Source organism: Desmodus rotundus, chromosome 12 (genome assembly GCF_022682495.2).
Source record: "Desmodus rotundus isolate HL8 chromosome 12, HLdesRot8A.1, whole genome shotgun sequence".
NCBI classification, from domain to species: domain Eukaryota; kingdom Metazoa; phylum Chordata; class Mammalia; order Chiroptera; family Phyllostomidae; genus Desmodus; species Desmodus rotundus.
In genome coordinates this window covers 49,636,785-49,653,598 of record NC_071398.1, presented here as the reverse complement: position 1 = coordinate 49,653,598, position 16,814 = coordinate 49,636,785, and the positions used below count along the sequence as shown (strand labels likewise).

Genomic DNA, 16,814 nt, shown 5'->3' with positions numbered 1-16,814 from the left:
CCAGTTCAATTCCCAGTCAGGGCACATGCCTGGGTTGTGGGTCAGGTCCCCAGTAAGGGGCGTGCGAGAGGCACCCACACACTGATATTTCCCTCTCTTTCTCCCTCCTTTCCCCCCTAAACATAAATAAATAAATAAAATCTTTTTTTTTAAGTGGAGAAAAGAAAAACATTCATGAGAAAGAGAAACAGAAAATGCAAACTCAACCTCAGGTGAAGGAGGGAGAATTGGGGGAGGCGCCCAGAGGGCTTAGACTGCATCTGCAATGCTGTATATTCTAAGTTTCTTAGTGAGTATGAGGAGTTGTTTATATGATTCTGAATACTTTTCATATACAAAATTAGTTCCTAATATGATAAATATAAATAAAAGATCTTTCTGTGTATTAGTCAAGAGAGAATAGATTATGCTGCAAACAAGCAACCCTCAAACTCAGTGGCTTGACACAACAAATGTGTATTTTAAATGCTACATCTCCAAGAAAGATCAGCACCAGGTTGTGTTTGCTGCAGATAGTCTGGACCTCAGGCTGAGTGGAAACTTAACTTCAACCAGCAGATCCCCGCCAAGCAGAGAATGGTAGGAGGAGCGGAACGTGGAGACTGCTTCGCTGGCTTTCACTGCAGGCTTTCACCTCAGGCTGAAGTTAACGCACATCGCTTTCACTGATTGTGCATTGGAAAACAAAAAACAAATGACCGTGTCTGACTGCAAAGGAAAGTGCAATCTTACCATGTTCCCAGGAGAAACAGGGAATTTAGGAATGATGGTAATTTTTAGGCATGCCCTATGCCGCCCTTCCACTGAAACTAGACCTCTAAAGGTCTTCCGAGACTCTTTTCCCACTGGGTTTCCACAGCACCTCTAGAGTTTTACACATGAGAAAATGTATACGTGGTACAGAGGAGTGTGGTGACTTCACACGCCCAGGCCACGGAAGGAATGCGTGGATGGCTAGGAAGAGCCCAGCCCAGTCCTTTGTGTTGCCGAAAACGCCTGTCTTTTCCCACACGTCACACCAACCTGCGGATTTGAGGTACATCCCATTACCACCAGTGTTGCTGTTTGCAGAACATCTTTCTGTAAACGGATTTAAAAATCCTCCCGTTCGTAAACTTTGCTTTACTGCCTTATCCAGAGCCACGCAGAGCAGGTGACGACAAAAATATGCAGTGTGAACACAGAACAAAGATTATTAAATTCTGGCGAGTGTCAACGGACAGCTAGAGCCTATAAATGTGGGTGAAAAAGAGAAATTCGAGTTAGTTCGCAGCCCCTCAGCATCCCACGCAGGCTGTCTCCTTGGAGGGGAGGATAGGTGGCAGGTGATTTGGAAGGAAAAGCATCTATCTCCCGGGGTGGGACAGCTCAGTCTACCTGGAAGCCCCGCCCACTCCCCAGTGCGCCTGCGCGGTGGCTCTGACGCACTCTGCCCCCGCCCATCCCAGAGCGACCGCGGGCCTTGGGGGCGGGGCCTAGGCACAAGATGGCCGCCGAGCGCCCGGAGTCCCGGAGTCCGAGCTCAACGGCCTCGGAGCCGCGCTCTCCGGAGCCGCCGGACCTGGTGCGAACGAGGAAAGGGCCTGGGCCGGGGACCCGAGGCGGGAAGAGGCTGCAGGGCAGGTGGTGGGGCAGGACCGTGGCCTATGAAGGTTGGGCGGGGGAGGCATTTAGAGCTCCGGCCTGGAGGCGGGGTTCCTGGGGGGGGGGTGAGCGAGGGGCGTGCTCTGAGGAGGAGCCTACGGGGTTGGAGGGCGGGGCTTAGTGGGGCGGGGCGTAAGAAGCGGTTGAGAGGCCCGCCGGGACGACGGGTGGGTCCAGGATTGAGTTTGTCTAATTAGGGGGCGGAGCCTCCAAAGGGGCGGTGCCTCCGAGAGACCCTGAGGGGGCTAGTGAAGTTGGCTGGAGGGATGGGAAGGTGATCTTGAAAGACAGAGTTCCAGGGAGGGTTATGGAGTGGGGGGTATGATTCCGTAAGGGTCACAGCGAAGAGCCTCGAATACCCAAGGGAAGATTTTGGGGGGAGAAACAACTTCTCCAGGTGACTTTGGGACCACTCCCAGGTTCCCCAGGAACTCGGCACTGGGGAGTGAGGGCATTCATTCATTCAACAAACACCGAGTCCTATTTGCTTGTGCTGAGTAGATGAGTAGGTGAACGAGGCAGATAAGGACTGCTCCCCTGACGCTTGAGTCTAGCAGGGGAGAGAGGCATTAAGGAGATTTATTGTGTGTTCTAGAAAGGAAATAAAGACGGAGTGCTGGAGCGGGGGTGGGGGAGCTAAATTTAGACGAGAGCAGTCAGCTGTGTACCGGCTTACATTTACACTGGGGTCAGGGAGATAAGCAGGAGCCAGTCGCGATGGATATTTCACTGACGGTTTTGGATTTTTAAGTGCCGTTGGAGTCACAGGAGCGTTTTGAGTGGGAAAATGACTTGATCGGATTTCCATTTTCAAAAGGTCTTTCGGGCTGCTTTGGCGAGGTGGGTTATAAGGACCAGACTAAGAACAGAGGCTCCTTTCAGGAGGCTTTTTCCGTTGTCATGGCAAGAAATGACTGGCTTTTAACTGGAGTGGAGGAGACCTGGCTAGATCGTGATATATTCTGCACAGGAGGGGAAGTCTTGATAGGGGTAGAACAGGTCCTAGCTCTAGAGGGGGCCCAGGATGCTACAAAGGGATGGAGGTTTTAAATAAGTGGAGTGTGTTGGGGAGGCCTTGAGGCAGGGTCCACAGGTTCCTCTTTTCTCCCCCGCCCCCTTCCCCAGGTGCTGGTGCCTGATGACAGCAGCCCCGCCACACCCCCGACCGACCTCATTGAGATCCAGGTGGTGAAGGTGACAGACACCACGCTGGTACCCGAGCCCCCGGAGCCAGGTTCTTTTCACTGTGCCTTGTGCCCGGCCGCCTTCCGGCTGGTCTCGGAGCTGCTGTTCCACGAACATGGCCACCTGGCCGGGGCTGAGGGCAGCGGGCAGGGTGCGGACCCAAGCCGGTGCCATGTGTGTGGCCACAGCTGCCCGGGCCCCGCCAGCCTCCGCGCCCACTACAGCCTGCACACTGGAGAGCGCCCTTATCGCTGCCCCCTCTGCCCCCGGGCCTTCAAGGCTCTGGCGCCCCTGCTGCGGCACCAGCACCGGCACGGGGTGGAGCCGGGGGCCTCTCAGAGGCCCTCAGAGGTGGCGGCGGCGGTTCGGGGACAGGGGCCCGGGGTGCCCCCCGAGCGGTCAGAGGTGGTGATGGCGGCAGCGGCGGCGGGCGCGGCTGTGGGGAAGCCCTTCGCCTGCAGGTTCTGCGCCAAGCCGTTCCGCCGCTCCTCGGACATGCGCGACCACGAGCGAGTGCACACGGGCGAGCGGCCCTACCACTGCGGCATCTGCGGCAAGGGCTTCACGCAGTCCTCGGTGCTGAGCGGCCACGCCCGCATCCACACCGGCGAGCGCCCCTTCCGCTGCGCGCTCTGCGACCGCACTTTCAACAACTCCTCCAACTTCCGCAAGCACCAGCGCACCCACTTCCATGGCCCAGGGCCTGGGCTCAGGGACTCTGGGAGCCAGCAGGCGGCGGGGATGGAGGAACCAGGGAGTGGGGACACGGCAACTGTGAAGGGGGATGTCGACCAGTAGGCGGGGTAACAAGGGTGGTAAGTGGCAGGTTTCAGGGGAGGGATTGGGTGGGGCAAGGAGGCAGGGGGAGAGATGACATCGTGAGCAGCTAGTGGGGGAGCAGGTGGACAGCCAGGGCTAGGGCTCCCACACGCCCACACGGCAACTCAGAGCTGCAGAGAAAGGCAGGGACGCAGCTAAGTGGGAGGAACACAGGCCGGACGTCCTTTCCCTGTCTGCCTGCCCCGGGTCACCCTTGTGCAAGATGCCCGCATCCCACACAGGGCAGATTTGGGGTGCACCCATTGTCCCTGGGCAGCTCCTCTGCTGAACCCCAAACTGTCTTGGGGCCTAGGGTGGGCTGGGGTGGAATCTTCTGCCTACCTCACTGGGATGCACTGAACTTGGGAGACCTACCCACCCGTCAGGCAGAAGACGCCAGCCAGGTCTTCCACAGAGACGCCAGTCCTACCACCTCAAAGCCATAGGTCCCCCAAGTCATAGCCCAGAGCACTTGGGCCTCCACAATGTAAGCCTGACCAGCCATAACAATCTTGACTACAAAAGCTGCTACCCCTGTTCCCATGGCAGTCCCTCCTTAACCCACCAGGCCTGCCACCTTTCTGGGGCAACTGAAAATCCAGACAGTGAACAGCCACCCAACATCCCATCCTCAAGGTTTAGTCTCAGAGCCCATGCCCCACGCCTACAAAGACAGCCTCAGGTTTCTCTAATCTCCACTCCCAACTTCAAGCAAGCAGTTTACCCCCTAGCCCCAGATTACCCCAAGGAAGGGTCAGTGGATGGCCAGGTTTGGTGGGTGTGCCCTGAGAGGTGGGGCGAGGGGAGGACTTGGGAGCTGGAGGAGGGGAGCCTCCAGTTCTGTTCCTATTAAAGGACTTTCTGAAGGGTTTCTCTATGTCAGTCTGGTGTTTGGGTGGTCTGCCCTGGGGGATGGGAGTTGAGGGGCCACACTAGAGTGTTGCTACCAACAGTGCCTTGCAGCGTACCTTTCCCTGAACCTCGTTAGAATGGGGGTGGACAGCACCTGGCTGTTCAGAGGTGGTATGTGGTTCAGCTACGGGAGTAGGGGCCAGGAGTGGGTGGCAAAATGAAGGGACTCCTGTGAACAGTGTGCTTACTAGGGAAGGAGAACCCAGATGTGCACACACATGTGTTCACCCAACACTCCCCATGAGACACCCCAAAGACAAGTCATACCGTGAACAGAACTCTTCCCCCAAAGAAATACCCATGTTTCATTGTCTCCTAGTACCTGAGCTAAGTTCACCCTTCATCCACTTACCTAGTCACCTGTCCATTCCCCAGTGCTGAGCCAGTGAAATATCTTTGGAACCTCAACACACCTACCCACTTGTAGGCCAAGCCAACAAGGCCTCACACCTCGATAACCATACAGCAGCCCAGCCTCCAGGGCCTTCCTTCACGCCCCATCCTACAGCTGTGTGCACCCTTCAGAAACACAGATCCCAGCCTCGCCACCAACCCACAGGTCCTTGTGGCTTTGAGATGGAACCACAAACATGAATGCCTTCTAGGTGGGTGGCAGTGTGAATTAAATTAGGAAGGTGGCAAGTTCAAGGAGAAATGGATATTCACAGTGAAATACGGAGACCGACATGGGCTCAGAGTTGGGACTTGGGGTATTGTAGGGACTGGTGACAGATTGGAGAACGTGTGCCCCATCTGAATGGCTACTGAGCTCAGGGGGCGGCAGACTGGGTTGCTAGTGTCCAAATCACTGAGGTTGCAATAGTTTCATGTGAAATGTCTTGATTTTTCAAATGTCAGCATCTATGTCAAACTTAGAAGGAAAAAAAAAGGATGGGCTACTCAGGATGGGTCAGGGGCTTGGATCCAGCTTCCAGACTCTGGGGGTCATCCAGGCTCCACTACTTGTAGTTCAGAGCCCTTCAGGGTCCGGCTTCCCACACCCCAACCTCTACACTCTTCAGAACTGTTAGGTTTAGCCAAGAACCCTGGAACCCTGTGCCCACTTCACCTGGCCTTACGTCACCACTCAGGAATCGCTTTCTCCTCTAGGAAGCTGGGTGGGCCCCCCAACCAGATAAGGTGACTCCGCCGTGCTCCCTCAGCCTATGTTTTTGGCAGTGCGGTGCTCCACATCCATGTGACTTTGGAGCCCCAGGACACTAGCACCAGGGGTGTTCAGCATTAGAGCGCGGGGGCCGCACTGGGCGGCCGCCTTTGGGGGAGGGGGTCAAGCTGGACCCACCCGGGCAGTGCCCTGAGCCAGCTTGGCGTTCACGTTTCACACAGGCACATGGGGTGCAGTCCCAGCTCTAGCCTGGACCCTCCAGGTGGCCTGGAGACTGTTCTCCAGGACCTCAGCCTCCTCCTCCGACAAATGGGATAACACCACACGGTACAGGGCGATCTCACTGTTCTGAGAACACAAGCGAGGGCTGTGAACGGGCTTCTGCAACGCCCCCCAATCACCCTGGGAGGACAGGCACTCTGCACAATCTATGCCAGAACCACGAGTCCACACGGAGCCAGAATACTCAATGGCCTACCTGGACTCCTCTTCCATCTCACTGCGGGGCCAGAAGCGTGTCCAGTTCACATTTCCCAGGGCCCAGCAAAGGGGCTGGTGGATGGGGGAATTCAGGAAATGTTGGCTGTGAACAGATGCAGATAGCACCTTGAAGGGGAAGGAGTCTGGGCACGTTGTCAGCTCACAAGAGGAGATTTACCCATCTCAGATGTAGTGATTACTCAGTAAATACCCGGGGCGGGGGGGGGGGGGGTGTGATGAGGAAAGGCAGAGAACGTGGAGAAATCGCAATCCCAGGGAAACGAGTGTTCTCACCCTTCCAGTTGCCAGCACTTAATTCCCTTTCCCTGGGATGTGAGAAAGGACTCTGTTGCCCTGGTGATAGGTTTATTATCTCTGCTCTGTACAAGCCGCGTCTGCACCCGCCCCACCCCCACCCCACAATCCAAAAGAGCACCCAGGCCCCCTCGTGCCCTCCCAACTCCAGTCGTATCCCACTGTCCAGCCGGATCCCACAGGAGAAGGGCAGTTCACGCCCATCTCCAACGAAGCTTGTCGGGAAAGAATGCTGCTGGGGTGGGGGGCTGACGGGGGTTACAAAAAGGGGACGAATGGAGGATCAAGTTCAGTGTCAGATGGGATGAGGAGGGCCAGAGAAGTCCAGTTTGGGAGTGATTCAGCCTTGAGTTTTGTACAGCGTGGGCCTCAAAGGAGGCTAGTCTGTCTGAAGTTCTGAAGAACAGGAGGGGGCAACGGCGAGGAGGGGCAGAGTCTGACCTACGGCCAGGGAGGGGTGAGCCTGGAAGGGGACAGCTCAGTGGAGTGGCGCAGGGGAATCCCCCTGGTCAGGCCTCCTTACCGGCCAACGTGCCGGCCCCTGCCCCAGGACCCCCGAGGCCCTCGGCCTTATGCGCCAGGCGGTGTTTCTTGAGGCCGTAGGTGTTGGCAAAGCCCTCACCGCAGGAGGAGCAGCGGAAGGGCCGACCACCCTGATGGGCCGCCAGGTGCTTTCGGAAGTAGCCGGGATCCTTGAAGGCCTTGAGGCAGGCTGGGCAGCGCAGCTCAGGCCGCGGCGGCTCGTGGGCACGCTGGTGGCGCAGCACAGAGCTCAGGTAGAAGAAGCCCTTGCCGCAATGCTCGCAGCGGTAGGCTCGCTCGCCCAGGTGCAGCCGCTGATGCTCTAGCAGGTTGGAGCGGTAGCGGAAGGTCTTGCCGCAGGCGCCGCAGCGCTGGGGCCGTGCCACTGCGTGTAGCCGCCGGTGCTCCGCCAGGCTGGATGACTGTGCGAAGCGCTTGGCGCACACGCCACACTTGAAAGCCCGCTCACCCGTATGCACCACGCGGTGCTGCCGCAAGTACCAGGAGCGCAGGAAGCCTCGGCCGCACACACCACACCGGTAGGGCCGCTGCTCCGTGTGGCAGCGCTGGTGGCGCATCAGCAGGGCTGCCTCCCAGAAGCGCTTCCCGCACACTGGGCAGCGGAAGCCCCGCTTCTGCCGGTGACTGCGCCGGTGAAGAAGCAGGTCGTAGGCGCCAGCGAAGCTCTGGCCGCAGAGGCCGCAGCCCATGGTCCGCCGCACCAGGTGCACGTACTTGTGAGTGACCAGGCCCAGGAAGTGCTTGAAGCTCTGGCCGCAAGTGGCACAGCTGAATCGCTCGGGGCCTGAGCTGGCGCCCCCACCACTCCCAGCCCCTGCAGCACTGCCAGCATCATCACCCCCAGACACCCCTGCCAGCGCTGCCACGGCCGCCCCCACCTCCCCCGCCAGCCCGTTGTCCAGCACGCTGGCTGCCTCGGCACCGCCGGGGGCATCCGCGGGCTGCTGGCCGCTGGGCGCGGGTGGGAGCAGGCGCTCGGGGGCAGCCTGGTGAACCAGCTTGTGCCACATGAGGTTCTCAATGAAGCCGAAGGTCTTTCCACAGGCATCGCAACCATAGGGCTTCTCTGACATGTGGGCCTCTTTGTGGCTCATGACGTGGAAAAGATCCGGAAAGTGCTCACCGCAGTCCGAGCAGGGGTAGCTCAGGCCCTCAGTGGCCCCAGCGGCCGTGGCAGAGGCACCAGAACCACAGGCTCCAGGCGCGCCCTGGGCGGTGGGGAGGCCCGCAGCCCCGGCCAGGGCGCAGGGCAGCTGCAGTCGGTGCACCTGGCGGTGGCGCGTCAGGCTTTGTGGGTAGCCGAAGACCTTGCCACAGAGCTCGCACTTGTAGGGGCGCTCGCGAGTGTGTACCACGTGGTGCTTGCTCAAGTGGAAGGACTCACGGAAGCGCTTCCCACACACTGGACACTGGTGTGGCTTCTCGCCTGTGTGGATGCGTTCGTGGCGCTTCAGGGTCTCACGGCGCCCGAAGCCGCGTCCACAGATGCCGCAGCAGAATGTCTTTCCGGGACCACTGGCGCCCGTGCTGCCTGTCCCGCTGGTCCCCGCGCCCAGCAGCAAAGGGTGCGCGCCCAGGAGTGGCACGGGCATGGCCCCGTACACAACGGCTGCGGCAGCTGCCGCTGCTTTCTCACTGTCTGTGGCAGGGGCGTCGGGCGGCAGCAAGTAGGGACCGGGAGGAAAGGTTGGCGTGGGCTGTGAAACAGCGGCCACCGTATCCTTGGGTGCATCAGGGGTGGAGGGCGGTGCGTGCGCGGCCTTGTGGCGGAGCAGGCTCTGAGGTGCTGAATAGGACTTGCCGCACAGGTCGCAGGGATACATGGGTCTGGGCCCCGCCACGCCTGTGTGCGCCGCCTGGTGCTTGAGCAGGTAGGCAGCGTCACGGAAGGCCTTGCCGCAGACCCCGCACGGCAGGCGCAGTAGGTCGGCTGAGTGCGTCTTCACATGGCGCTTGAGGCTCTCCCTACGGTTGAAGCTCTTGCTGCACACGGAGCACGAGAAGGGCTTCTCGCCTGTGTGGATGATCTGGTGCTGGTGCAGGTGGCTGGGCTTCTTGAAGACCTTCCAGCAGAGTGGACAGGCGAAGGGGCCCTCACCACCACCACCACCACCACCGCCTGCCGCCGGAGGAGGCACCCCCACACTTGCCGGTGCACCCGGGGCTGTGTTCCCTTCTGCAGAGGCTGCAGGCGTGGATGGTGGGCCAGCAGGGACCGGCGTGGGCGCACCAGGGGTGGAGACACCTGGGGTAGGGGCACCAGCAGCGGGGAGAGTGGGCAGGCCCAATGGTGGGAGGGTTGTACCTGGTTGCGGTAGGACCCCTGCAGTGGGCGGAGCATCCTTATGGCAGCGGCGATGGCGGATGAGGCTGGAGACGTGGTTGTAGGTGCGGCCACAGACGCCGCACTCGTAGGGCCTCTCCCCAGAGTGCACCAGCATGTGCTGGACCAGGTGCGAGGACTGCTTGAAGGACTTCTGGCACACGCCGCACGGGAAGCGCCGCTCCATCAGGTACTTCAGCCTACGGAAGTAGCCCTTGTCGTCCTTGGTGGGGTCACAGGCCACCCCCGCAGCAGGTCCCGGCGGGGTCTGCGAGGGGGCGGGGAGTGGGCCGGGTGTCCCAGCGGCAGTGGCCAGCCCCGGGGTCACCCCTGGCCCAGAAGCGGGCCCTCCACGTTTCAGGTTCCCAAACAGGTGCTGGTGTCCTGAGAGGTCCACAATGCCCCACTGTGGGGCAGGGAAGGCAGCGTCAAAGAGGGGGGGCGGGGGCGCCCCGAAGGCGGGCGGCAGGGGTGGATCGGGCTTCTTGGCTTGGGAGGACGACGAGGAGGAGGATGACGACGAGGTGGACGAAGAGGAGGACGACGACGAGGAGGGTGTCTCAGCCTTAGGCTTGAAGGTGGCCTGGGGCGGGTAGTCGTACTGGGGTGGCGGGGGCTGTGGTGGTGGCTGCGGCGGGGGCCCCGGGGTGCAGGGCAGGGCTGCCACCGCCTTGGCATGCTCCCCGTACAGCTCCATAGGCTCGAAGCGCTGGTGGTTGAGGAACTCCAGGAAGTCGAAGGGGTAGCTCTGGAAGTGCACCCCGTCCTCGCCCCCGAGGCCGCCGCCCCCGCCGCCCCCGGCACCGCTGCCTGCTGCGTTTGCCTCCATCTCAGCCCAGTGGGGTTGTGAGACCTTGCAGAGAAAAGGATGCAGCTGAGCAAGCTCCTAGGAGGGGCGCTGGATCTCCAGGGGCGCGAAGGGGGCTGCGTGCGCTGGAGACTCACATCCAGCCCCCACCGGTATACCCAAGTCCTCACACATCTCTCTCCATCCCCCAGACCCTGTATCCCTGCAGGCCTCTACTTTCTCTCCTTGTCAGACCCCAGTTCTCCCAGCACCCCTGGCCTCTGGTCTCAATCCCCTTTGCAAACACTCAGGCCTCTGCTCCGTGCCCTGCCCCCCACACCAGCCCTCTGTCCACAGTCCTTTCTGGTTCTGTCCAATCACGATAATTGTCTTCTGTTAAGAGTGGTTACAAGGGTGGCCTCTGGAGCCAGAATGCCAGAAGGAAATCTAAGCTGTGTGACCACCGGCGAGTTCCTGAACCTCTCTGTGCCTGGATTTCCTCATCCACAAATAAAGGTGACAAAGCACATCCCTACTTCATGGCTGACGGGGTCCGAGGCTAACAGAACCACAAGGCCCTCGGGGGGCTGGTCCCTGGTACTCTGCGAGCACATGGTAACCGGAAGGTGTCACTCGTTACACTGTCACTGCTGGCAGGAACAGAGTGTCAGCACAGACGGAGAGGACCAGAGTAGAGACAGTGTTGCGAGGGGTGGGAAGCAGAACCTGCCGACCTGGGACAAACCAGCTACCACAGGGGGCTGGCAGAGAGGGAAGGCAGCCTGGCGCAGCAGGAGACCCGTGACTGTGGGCACACCTGGGCTCAGGTCCCACCTCCTTCCCACAGTCTCCACTTCTAAAGGGGCGGTAACCCCTACACTGCAGGGGGATTTAAGGGGGCTGCACGGGATGTAAAGAAACACACTGGCTGGCAGAGCTCACTAGGTCCCCAGAGCTCTTTGGACCTTCAGTGACATCACTCGCCTGGGAAGAGCCTGATGGCAGCCACTCAGGGAGCCTTTTCCTGTCCCCTTCGAGATGGCAGTCATTCTTTGGGCACCTTATTTAAAAGGCTTTTCCTTCCTGACTGCAGCTGCCCACCTCACCCCTTCAGCTCCTGCAAATGACCCATGGGCCTTGGACCCATCCCGGGGCCGTGGCAAACACTTCTATGGCATTGAGGGTGATGGTGGGAAAAAGCCCTCAAGGTCTGGTGTGCTTCTCAGCCACCGTCCCTGCCCCTGGGGGCCTGGCTCTGCACCTACACCCCACTGCAGGAGTTAGGGGGCCCACCAAGACCAGGGCCTGTCAGCCCCCAGTCATCTGGCTGGCTCCCCCCGTCAGGTGAGTGTTTCCACCACCCCTGCCTGGAGGTGGTATTTTTAGCTGCCCGCTCTGGGTGTCTTTGGAGGAGACCCAACATCCCATGTCCTTCACACCCTCTGGTTCATCTCATCTCCAGAAGGAGCAAAGGTGTGGCTGGCATGGGAGCAGAAGCCTGGAGTGGAACCTCAGTGGGGAGCCAGGGCTGGAGTGGCAGGTAGGCCTGGAGAAAGCAGGTGGCAGAGGGGTGCAGGGAAGAGGGGCGGGCGGGAAGGTGTCTTGGGGGAGAAGCCACCTCCAGGCTCCCCTCCATCAGCGCGCGCAGGGCTAACAGCTGTCCCTGACTGGGCGCTGCCTACAGGCTGCCGGTGTGAGCACGTCATGTCTGGTAACACACCGAATCCCCAGCACAACTCTACGTGACTATGACAGAGGGACGGTGGTGGTGCCTGCCTGACAAATGAGAAGACAAGGCACAGAGAGGTCCAAGAACTTGTCCAAGGTCACAGAGTAAGTCTGTGACTCAACCCACACCCTCTCCTCACAGGGTTGTTCCTGAGGCGGAGGAAGGCAGGGGTGGAACCGAGGGGTTAGGGCCTTCATTTGGGGGTGCTCCCTGGATTATGAGGGGCCCGGGGGAAGAGGAAGGTGGTCCCTGTCCTGAGCAGACAGAAGAGCGATATGGTGAGACTGTGCCCTCTGCCTGGCATATTCTGCCCCACACCGCAAGGCTCCCTCCTGCCTCCTGCAGGTCTCTTGCTCTGATGTCACCTCCCAGACAGGTGACACCCCTTAACTCATCCCTTCCTAGCCCCTTGGCCTGCTGCATTTTTTTCATCGTGGTCACTGCCACCAATTTACTGTCTCCATTTTACTTGCTGTGGGTTTCCTGTCTGGCCTCCACACCTAACAGCAAGGACTCACCTGCCTTGTCAGCCTCTGTGCCCAGCCCCTAGCACAGGGCCTGGCAAAGTGCACATGCTCTATAAGTACCTGCTGTTGCGTGGGAATGCAGCAGCACCCTCCTCCATCACCAGGGGGCCCACGAAGGAAGCTCCAGGGCAGTTAGCAGCATGGAAATGCAAAGGCAGCCTACTTGGGAGATGCAGCCAAAGCAGTGCTCAGAGGTAAATGTATAGCTGTAAAATGCCTATACTGATAAATATTTGTCGAATGAGGAAAAGGGTAAGACGAAAGTGACCGGAACTCCCCCAGGAAGGCAGGGGGACATTGAGCAGCATCTGAGCTGACACTGAGGTGGGTGCGGGCAGATGGAATCAGGGGATGCTGATGTTACCAGGGCAAGTGGGCAGCGGCTGCAGGGCTGTGTGCCGGGAGCAGGGGGTGTTCCTGGGGGACAGGACTGCTCAGGCTCACAATTATTCCACTGAGAAATCAAAGACGTTTCTGCTTTCAGGGGACCCAAGCCTTCCACTGGTGTCTAAGGGGAGATGGCCGCGGGAGTGTTTCCTGCACAGCGTGACGGGGGACGGTCCCCAGGGGCAGGGGCGCCACGGCAACCACAGTCACAGTCAGAGCAGCTCATGTTTATTGTTTGAGAGGATCAGTAGGACCCATCACCTTGATACATCACAACAGCCCTGTGCCATTATTGGTCCCATCTCGTAAGTAAGGAAACTGAGGAGAGGGTTGAGGATTGTTTGCCCAAGGTCACAGAGCCAGTAGACGGGAAAGCAGGTATTGGACTCCAGGTCTCTCTCTCTTATTATTTTTTTTTAAGATTTTATTTATCTATTTTAGACAGAGGGGAAGGGAAGGAGAAAGAGAGGGAGAGAAACACCATGTGGTTGCCTCTCATGCGCCTTCTACTGAGGACCTGGCCTGCAACCTAGGCACGTGCCCTGACTGGGAATCGAACCAGAGACCCTTTGGTTCACAGGCCGACACTCAAGCCACTGAGCCACACCAGCCAGGACAGATTCCAGGTCACTTAGATGCCAGGACCTGTGGGCCATTCCCCTGCATCAAGCTGCCTTGTAATAAAATTCCAGCCCGTTCATACCAATAACGGTAACATCTAATGGCATGTGACATTGAATTATGGTATGATGTCTACATACCAAGCACACATCTACCTCCTTTACACTCAGTGAACGTTCCCAACAATCCTAGAAGATGGTCACAATTATTAACTGTTTCACAGAGGAAGAGCCTAAGGGCCAGAGGGGTCAATTAACCTCCGAAAGTCACGCCATCACAAGTGGCAGGGCCTGGGTTTGAGGCCAGGCCGTGGGGCTCCAGCATGTGAGCTCTGACCTCCTCCTTGCTGCCTTTCAATATTTCTTCAAAATAAAGGAAGGTCCCCACCCAACCTTATACTGCAAATATCCTTGGTCTCACACACTGCCCTGCCACCCCTCTGGACTAGCCAATGGCATTTACTGAATGAGAACAACCACCGTACGAGGTCCGTTATGTGGCACATCTCCATCAAACTTCCAAACAGACTCATGAGATAATTTATAGGCAGGAACACTAAGACCAAACCAGGCAGTGACCCCACCTCACTCAAAGTCCTCTTGATGACCTACATAGCCCCCATGGCCCCCTGGCTGCCCCTCCAATGTGCCAGCTACACTCCTACCCCAGGGCCTTTGCACTGGCTGTTGCTTCTGCCCAAATGCCCTGCCTCACTCCCCAACCTCCTTCACATCTTTGCTCAAAGCCCTCTTCTCAGTGAGGCTCTCATGCCCCCTACAACCTGTCCCTCAGACCAACACTCCAGCACTCCCCCAACGGCTTAATTTCTCTCCTAACCAGTCAGCATCCCCTAATAAACCACACACACTCCACTTGTTTATCTTGCTGGCGGTGGTCTCTCCCTCCAGGAGTTGGGCTCCATGCACACCAGGATTTTTACTTGTTTTGGTCATTGATCTATCCCCAGGACCCAGCACAGTGCCTGCCTCCAAAAATACTTGTTAAACGAGAATGAGGCTAGGAAAAGACGGAGTAGTTTGCTCGGCAATAGGAACACCAGTAGCGTCCAAGGTTCATCCTCTTAACCATTTCATTCTCGGGGGGAGGGGAGCTGAGCGCAGCCCCGGGGGTGGGCCACTGTTGTCCCAGAGGAGGGGGTAACTTTTTCGTGCATGGCTTTTTGGAAGGACAAGATGACAACAGGAAATTCTTGAAAGAGGCTTCCTGCCACCCTCTGACACTGCAGTCTTTGTAACACTATACCCTTATCCTGCTGTATTTTCTTCACACACACCTATTTTCTTTTTTAACTGTCTACTCCATAAACTAGCATGTGCACTCCACATGGACGAGGGGTTCTGTTTACTCTGTTCCCTGTTGCATGCCCGGTGGGCAGTAGGGGCTCGTTAAACAGCTGTTGAACAAATGAATGAACAAATGGAAGTACATCCTGGGCTTGGTAGAGCGGACAAAGGCCAGATAACTGATCGCGATGCCCCAACCTCCAGGGCCCTCTAAGATCACACCTTCTCTCCCCTCACTCCAACCTCTTGGGCCTCCCACGTGGCTCCTGCGCTCACCACGCCCATTCCCACCTCAGGACATTTGCACTGCGCATTCTGAGAGTGAAGGCCTCATGGAAGGGTGCTGCCCTGTAGGACAATTACCAACGACAGGACCTCACCCGGAGGAGGACGGGGTGGGAGCCGGGGCTACACTGGCAGCTATTCCTACCTGAAAAGGGAGAAGACGTGTGTGTGTGAGAACACACCTCTAGAGGGAGCTGTTCTATGCGGGGAGAGTCTGGGGGGTGGAAAGGGGGTATTTTCAACGGTAATTACTAGGGAGGAGGGCGGTGCAGAAGGGAAAAAAGGCATTCTTCGCTGCTGACCAGAAGTGTATTTTTTACACCAAGGAGGGGGCGTTGGGGAGGGAGTGGTTAGGAGTTTTGGGGGGCTGTGTGTGGACAGAGATAATGGGGGTCATTCCCCTGTAAAGCACAAATGCAACACTCTTTGGTGGCAACCTATAGGGGCAACTAAGGGAAGGTTCGGGAGTAGCTGCTCTGCATCGGGGAGGGCAATGCTGGTGGCATTTGGGGGGCTGTCCTGCAGGAAGCAATAACGGGGGGCTACGTAGAAAAGAGCCTACCAGAAAGCAGCAGTATACAGAAGCGCCACGAAAGAGAGCGCTTTGGCCGCCGTCCTCCGTGGGGGCGTTAATGGGGCAGATATCTGGGTGCTCTTATAGGGGAGCAGTGATGGGGGCCCCTGGCGAGGGCCCGGCGCGAGAAGCACTGATGAGGACGCTGAGGGCCAAAGCGGGCCTGGGCGGGACCCCCCGCCCCCGCCGCCCGCAGGCCCCCGGGCCACGCGCCCCGTCACTCACCGGCGCCGGGGTCTCCGCCGGGAGGAGGCCGAGGAGGCGGAGGAGGCGCCGCCGCTCAGGGGAGACCCGAGGGCCTGACCGGAAGTGCCGCCCCCTCCCCCTCCCCGGCCGCCCCGCACCGCCCGCCTGCCCGCCTGCCCGGAAGCGGAAGTTGCGCTAGTCTCCGGGGCGCCGGCGTGGAGAAGCGGAAAAAGGAGGCGGTGGCGGCGGCGGCGGCGACCCGGAGAGGGAAGTGCGCCTGCGCGCTAGCTGGGGAGCAGGCGGGGAAAGCCTAGGCAACTTCCGGTGAGCATCTGCGCCTGCGCTCTGAGCGCCCGCTTCTTCGGGCACCTCTCCGATCCTCCAGTTTAAGCCACGCCCCTCACAAATCTCACGCTTAAGCCCCGCCCCCGGCCCGATTTTTATTTCAGAGCTTATCACAAACCTCACCCGACGTCTCAAAATACGACCTCCTCATCATGGGCCCACGAATGTTCTCCTAGACATTCCCACCTCCAAGACCTCACTCTGTAGAACCTGACCTCTTCCACGTAAGCCCCGCCCTCAGTCACGCCTCTTTCCTCTAGACCCCACCCCTCAGGCGGTTTAGGCCGAACCAAGCCGCCTGGATTAAGCTCTGCCCCACGTCCCCCAGCTCCATCCACCTCTCTCACAGTTTTAATGTGATCTTTGTGTCCCGAACCTCTAAACTTTCTAAAAGTTTCCCTTTAAACCAGTGGTTTTCACACTATGGTCCAAACACCAGCAGCAGAGGCATCACCCCAGAAATTGTTAGAAATGGAAATTCTCAGGTCCCCTGATCCGGATGTTCTGAATCAGAAACTCTTGGGGTTTTTAAACTTCCAGTTATAAAATAAAGAAGTCACAGAGACGTCATGTGCAGCACAGCGAATATAGTCAATAATATCGTAATAACTTTGTATGGTGACAGATGGTAACTAGACTGATTGTGATTATTTCGTAGTGTATAGAAATACCGAATCACTATGTTGCAGACCTAATAAGACAACTAAAAAAAAAAAAAAAAC

The 16,814-nt window shown here is 58.3% G+C and overlaps 2 protein-coding genes across 5 annotated transcripts; one reads left to right on the top strand and one right to left on the bottom strand.

Annotated features, from left to right (window-relative positions):
* Positions 1 to 1,467: 1,467 nt before the first annotated feature.
* ZNF784 (zinc finger protein 784) lies at positions 1,468 to 4,519 on the top strand. The gene is made up of 2 exons (XM_053915279.1): positions 1,468 to 1,564; positions 2,770 to 4,519. Exons 1-2 carry the CDS (start codon positions 1,487 to 1,489, stop codon positions 3,625 to 3,627), a joined length of 936 nt encoding a protein of 311 aa, XP_053771254.1. The 5' UTR covers positions 1,468 to 1,486; the 3' UTR covers positions 3,628 to 4,519.
* Positions 4,520 to 6,503: 1,984 nt separating this feature from the next.
* Positions 6,504 to 16,226, bottom strand: ZNF865 (zinc finger protein 865). 4 transcript variants are annotated; one of them, XM_053915276.2, is made up of 3 exons: positions 15,787 to 15,936; positions 12,451 to 15,132; positions 6,504 to 10,200 (listed from the first exon to the last, which is right to left on the bottom strand). In XM_053915276.2, the coding sequence occupies exon 3, from the start codon at positions 10,174 to 10,176 to the stop codon at positions 6,991 to 6,993; it is 3,186 nt and encodes a 1,061-aa protein (XP_053771251.1). In that variant the 5' UTR covers positions 10,177 to 10,200; positions 12,451 to 15,132; positions 15,787 to 15,936; the 3' UTR covers positions 6,504 to 6,990. The 4 variants fall into 4 exon arrangements, with proteins under 4 accessions (XP_053771251.1, XP_053771249.2, XP_053771250.1 ...); XM_053915274.2 differs by lacking the exons at positions 12,451 to 15,132; positions 15,787 to 15,936 and adding an exon at positions 16,211 to 16,226; XM_053915275.2 differs by lacking the exon at positions 12,451 to 15,132 and having other exon boundaries at positions 15,787 to 15,942.
* Between the last annotated feature and the right edge of the window lie 588 nt (positions 16,227 to 16,814).

What these genes read in the sequence shown, in the direction of transcription:
- ZNF865 (XM_053915274.2), bottom strand. Translation starts at nt 10,176, where the DNA reads ATGGAGGCAAACGCAGCAGGCAGCGGTGCCGGGGGCGGCGGGGGCGGC.
- ZNF784 (XM_053915279.1), top strand. Translation starts at nt 1,487, where the DNA reads ATGGCCGCCGAGCGCCCGGAGTCCCGGAGTCCGAGCTCAACGGCCTCG. An exon ending in CTCCGGAGCCGCCGGACCTG is followed by an intron (nt 1,565 to 2,769) that starts GTGCGAACGAGG and finishes CCCCTTCCCCAG; the next exon opens with GTGCTGGTGCCTGATGACAG.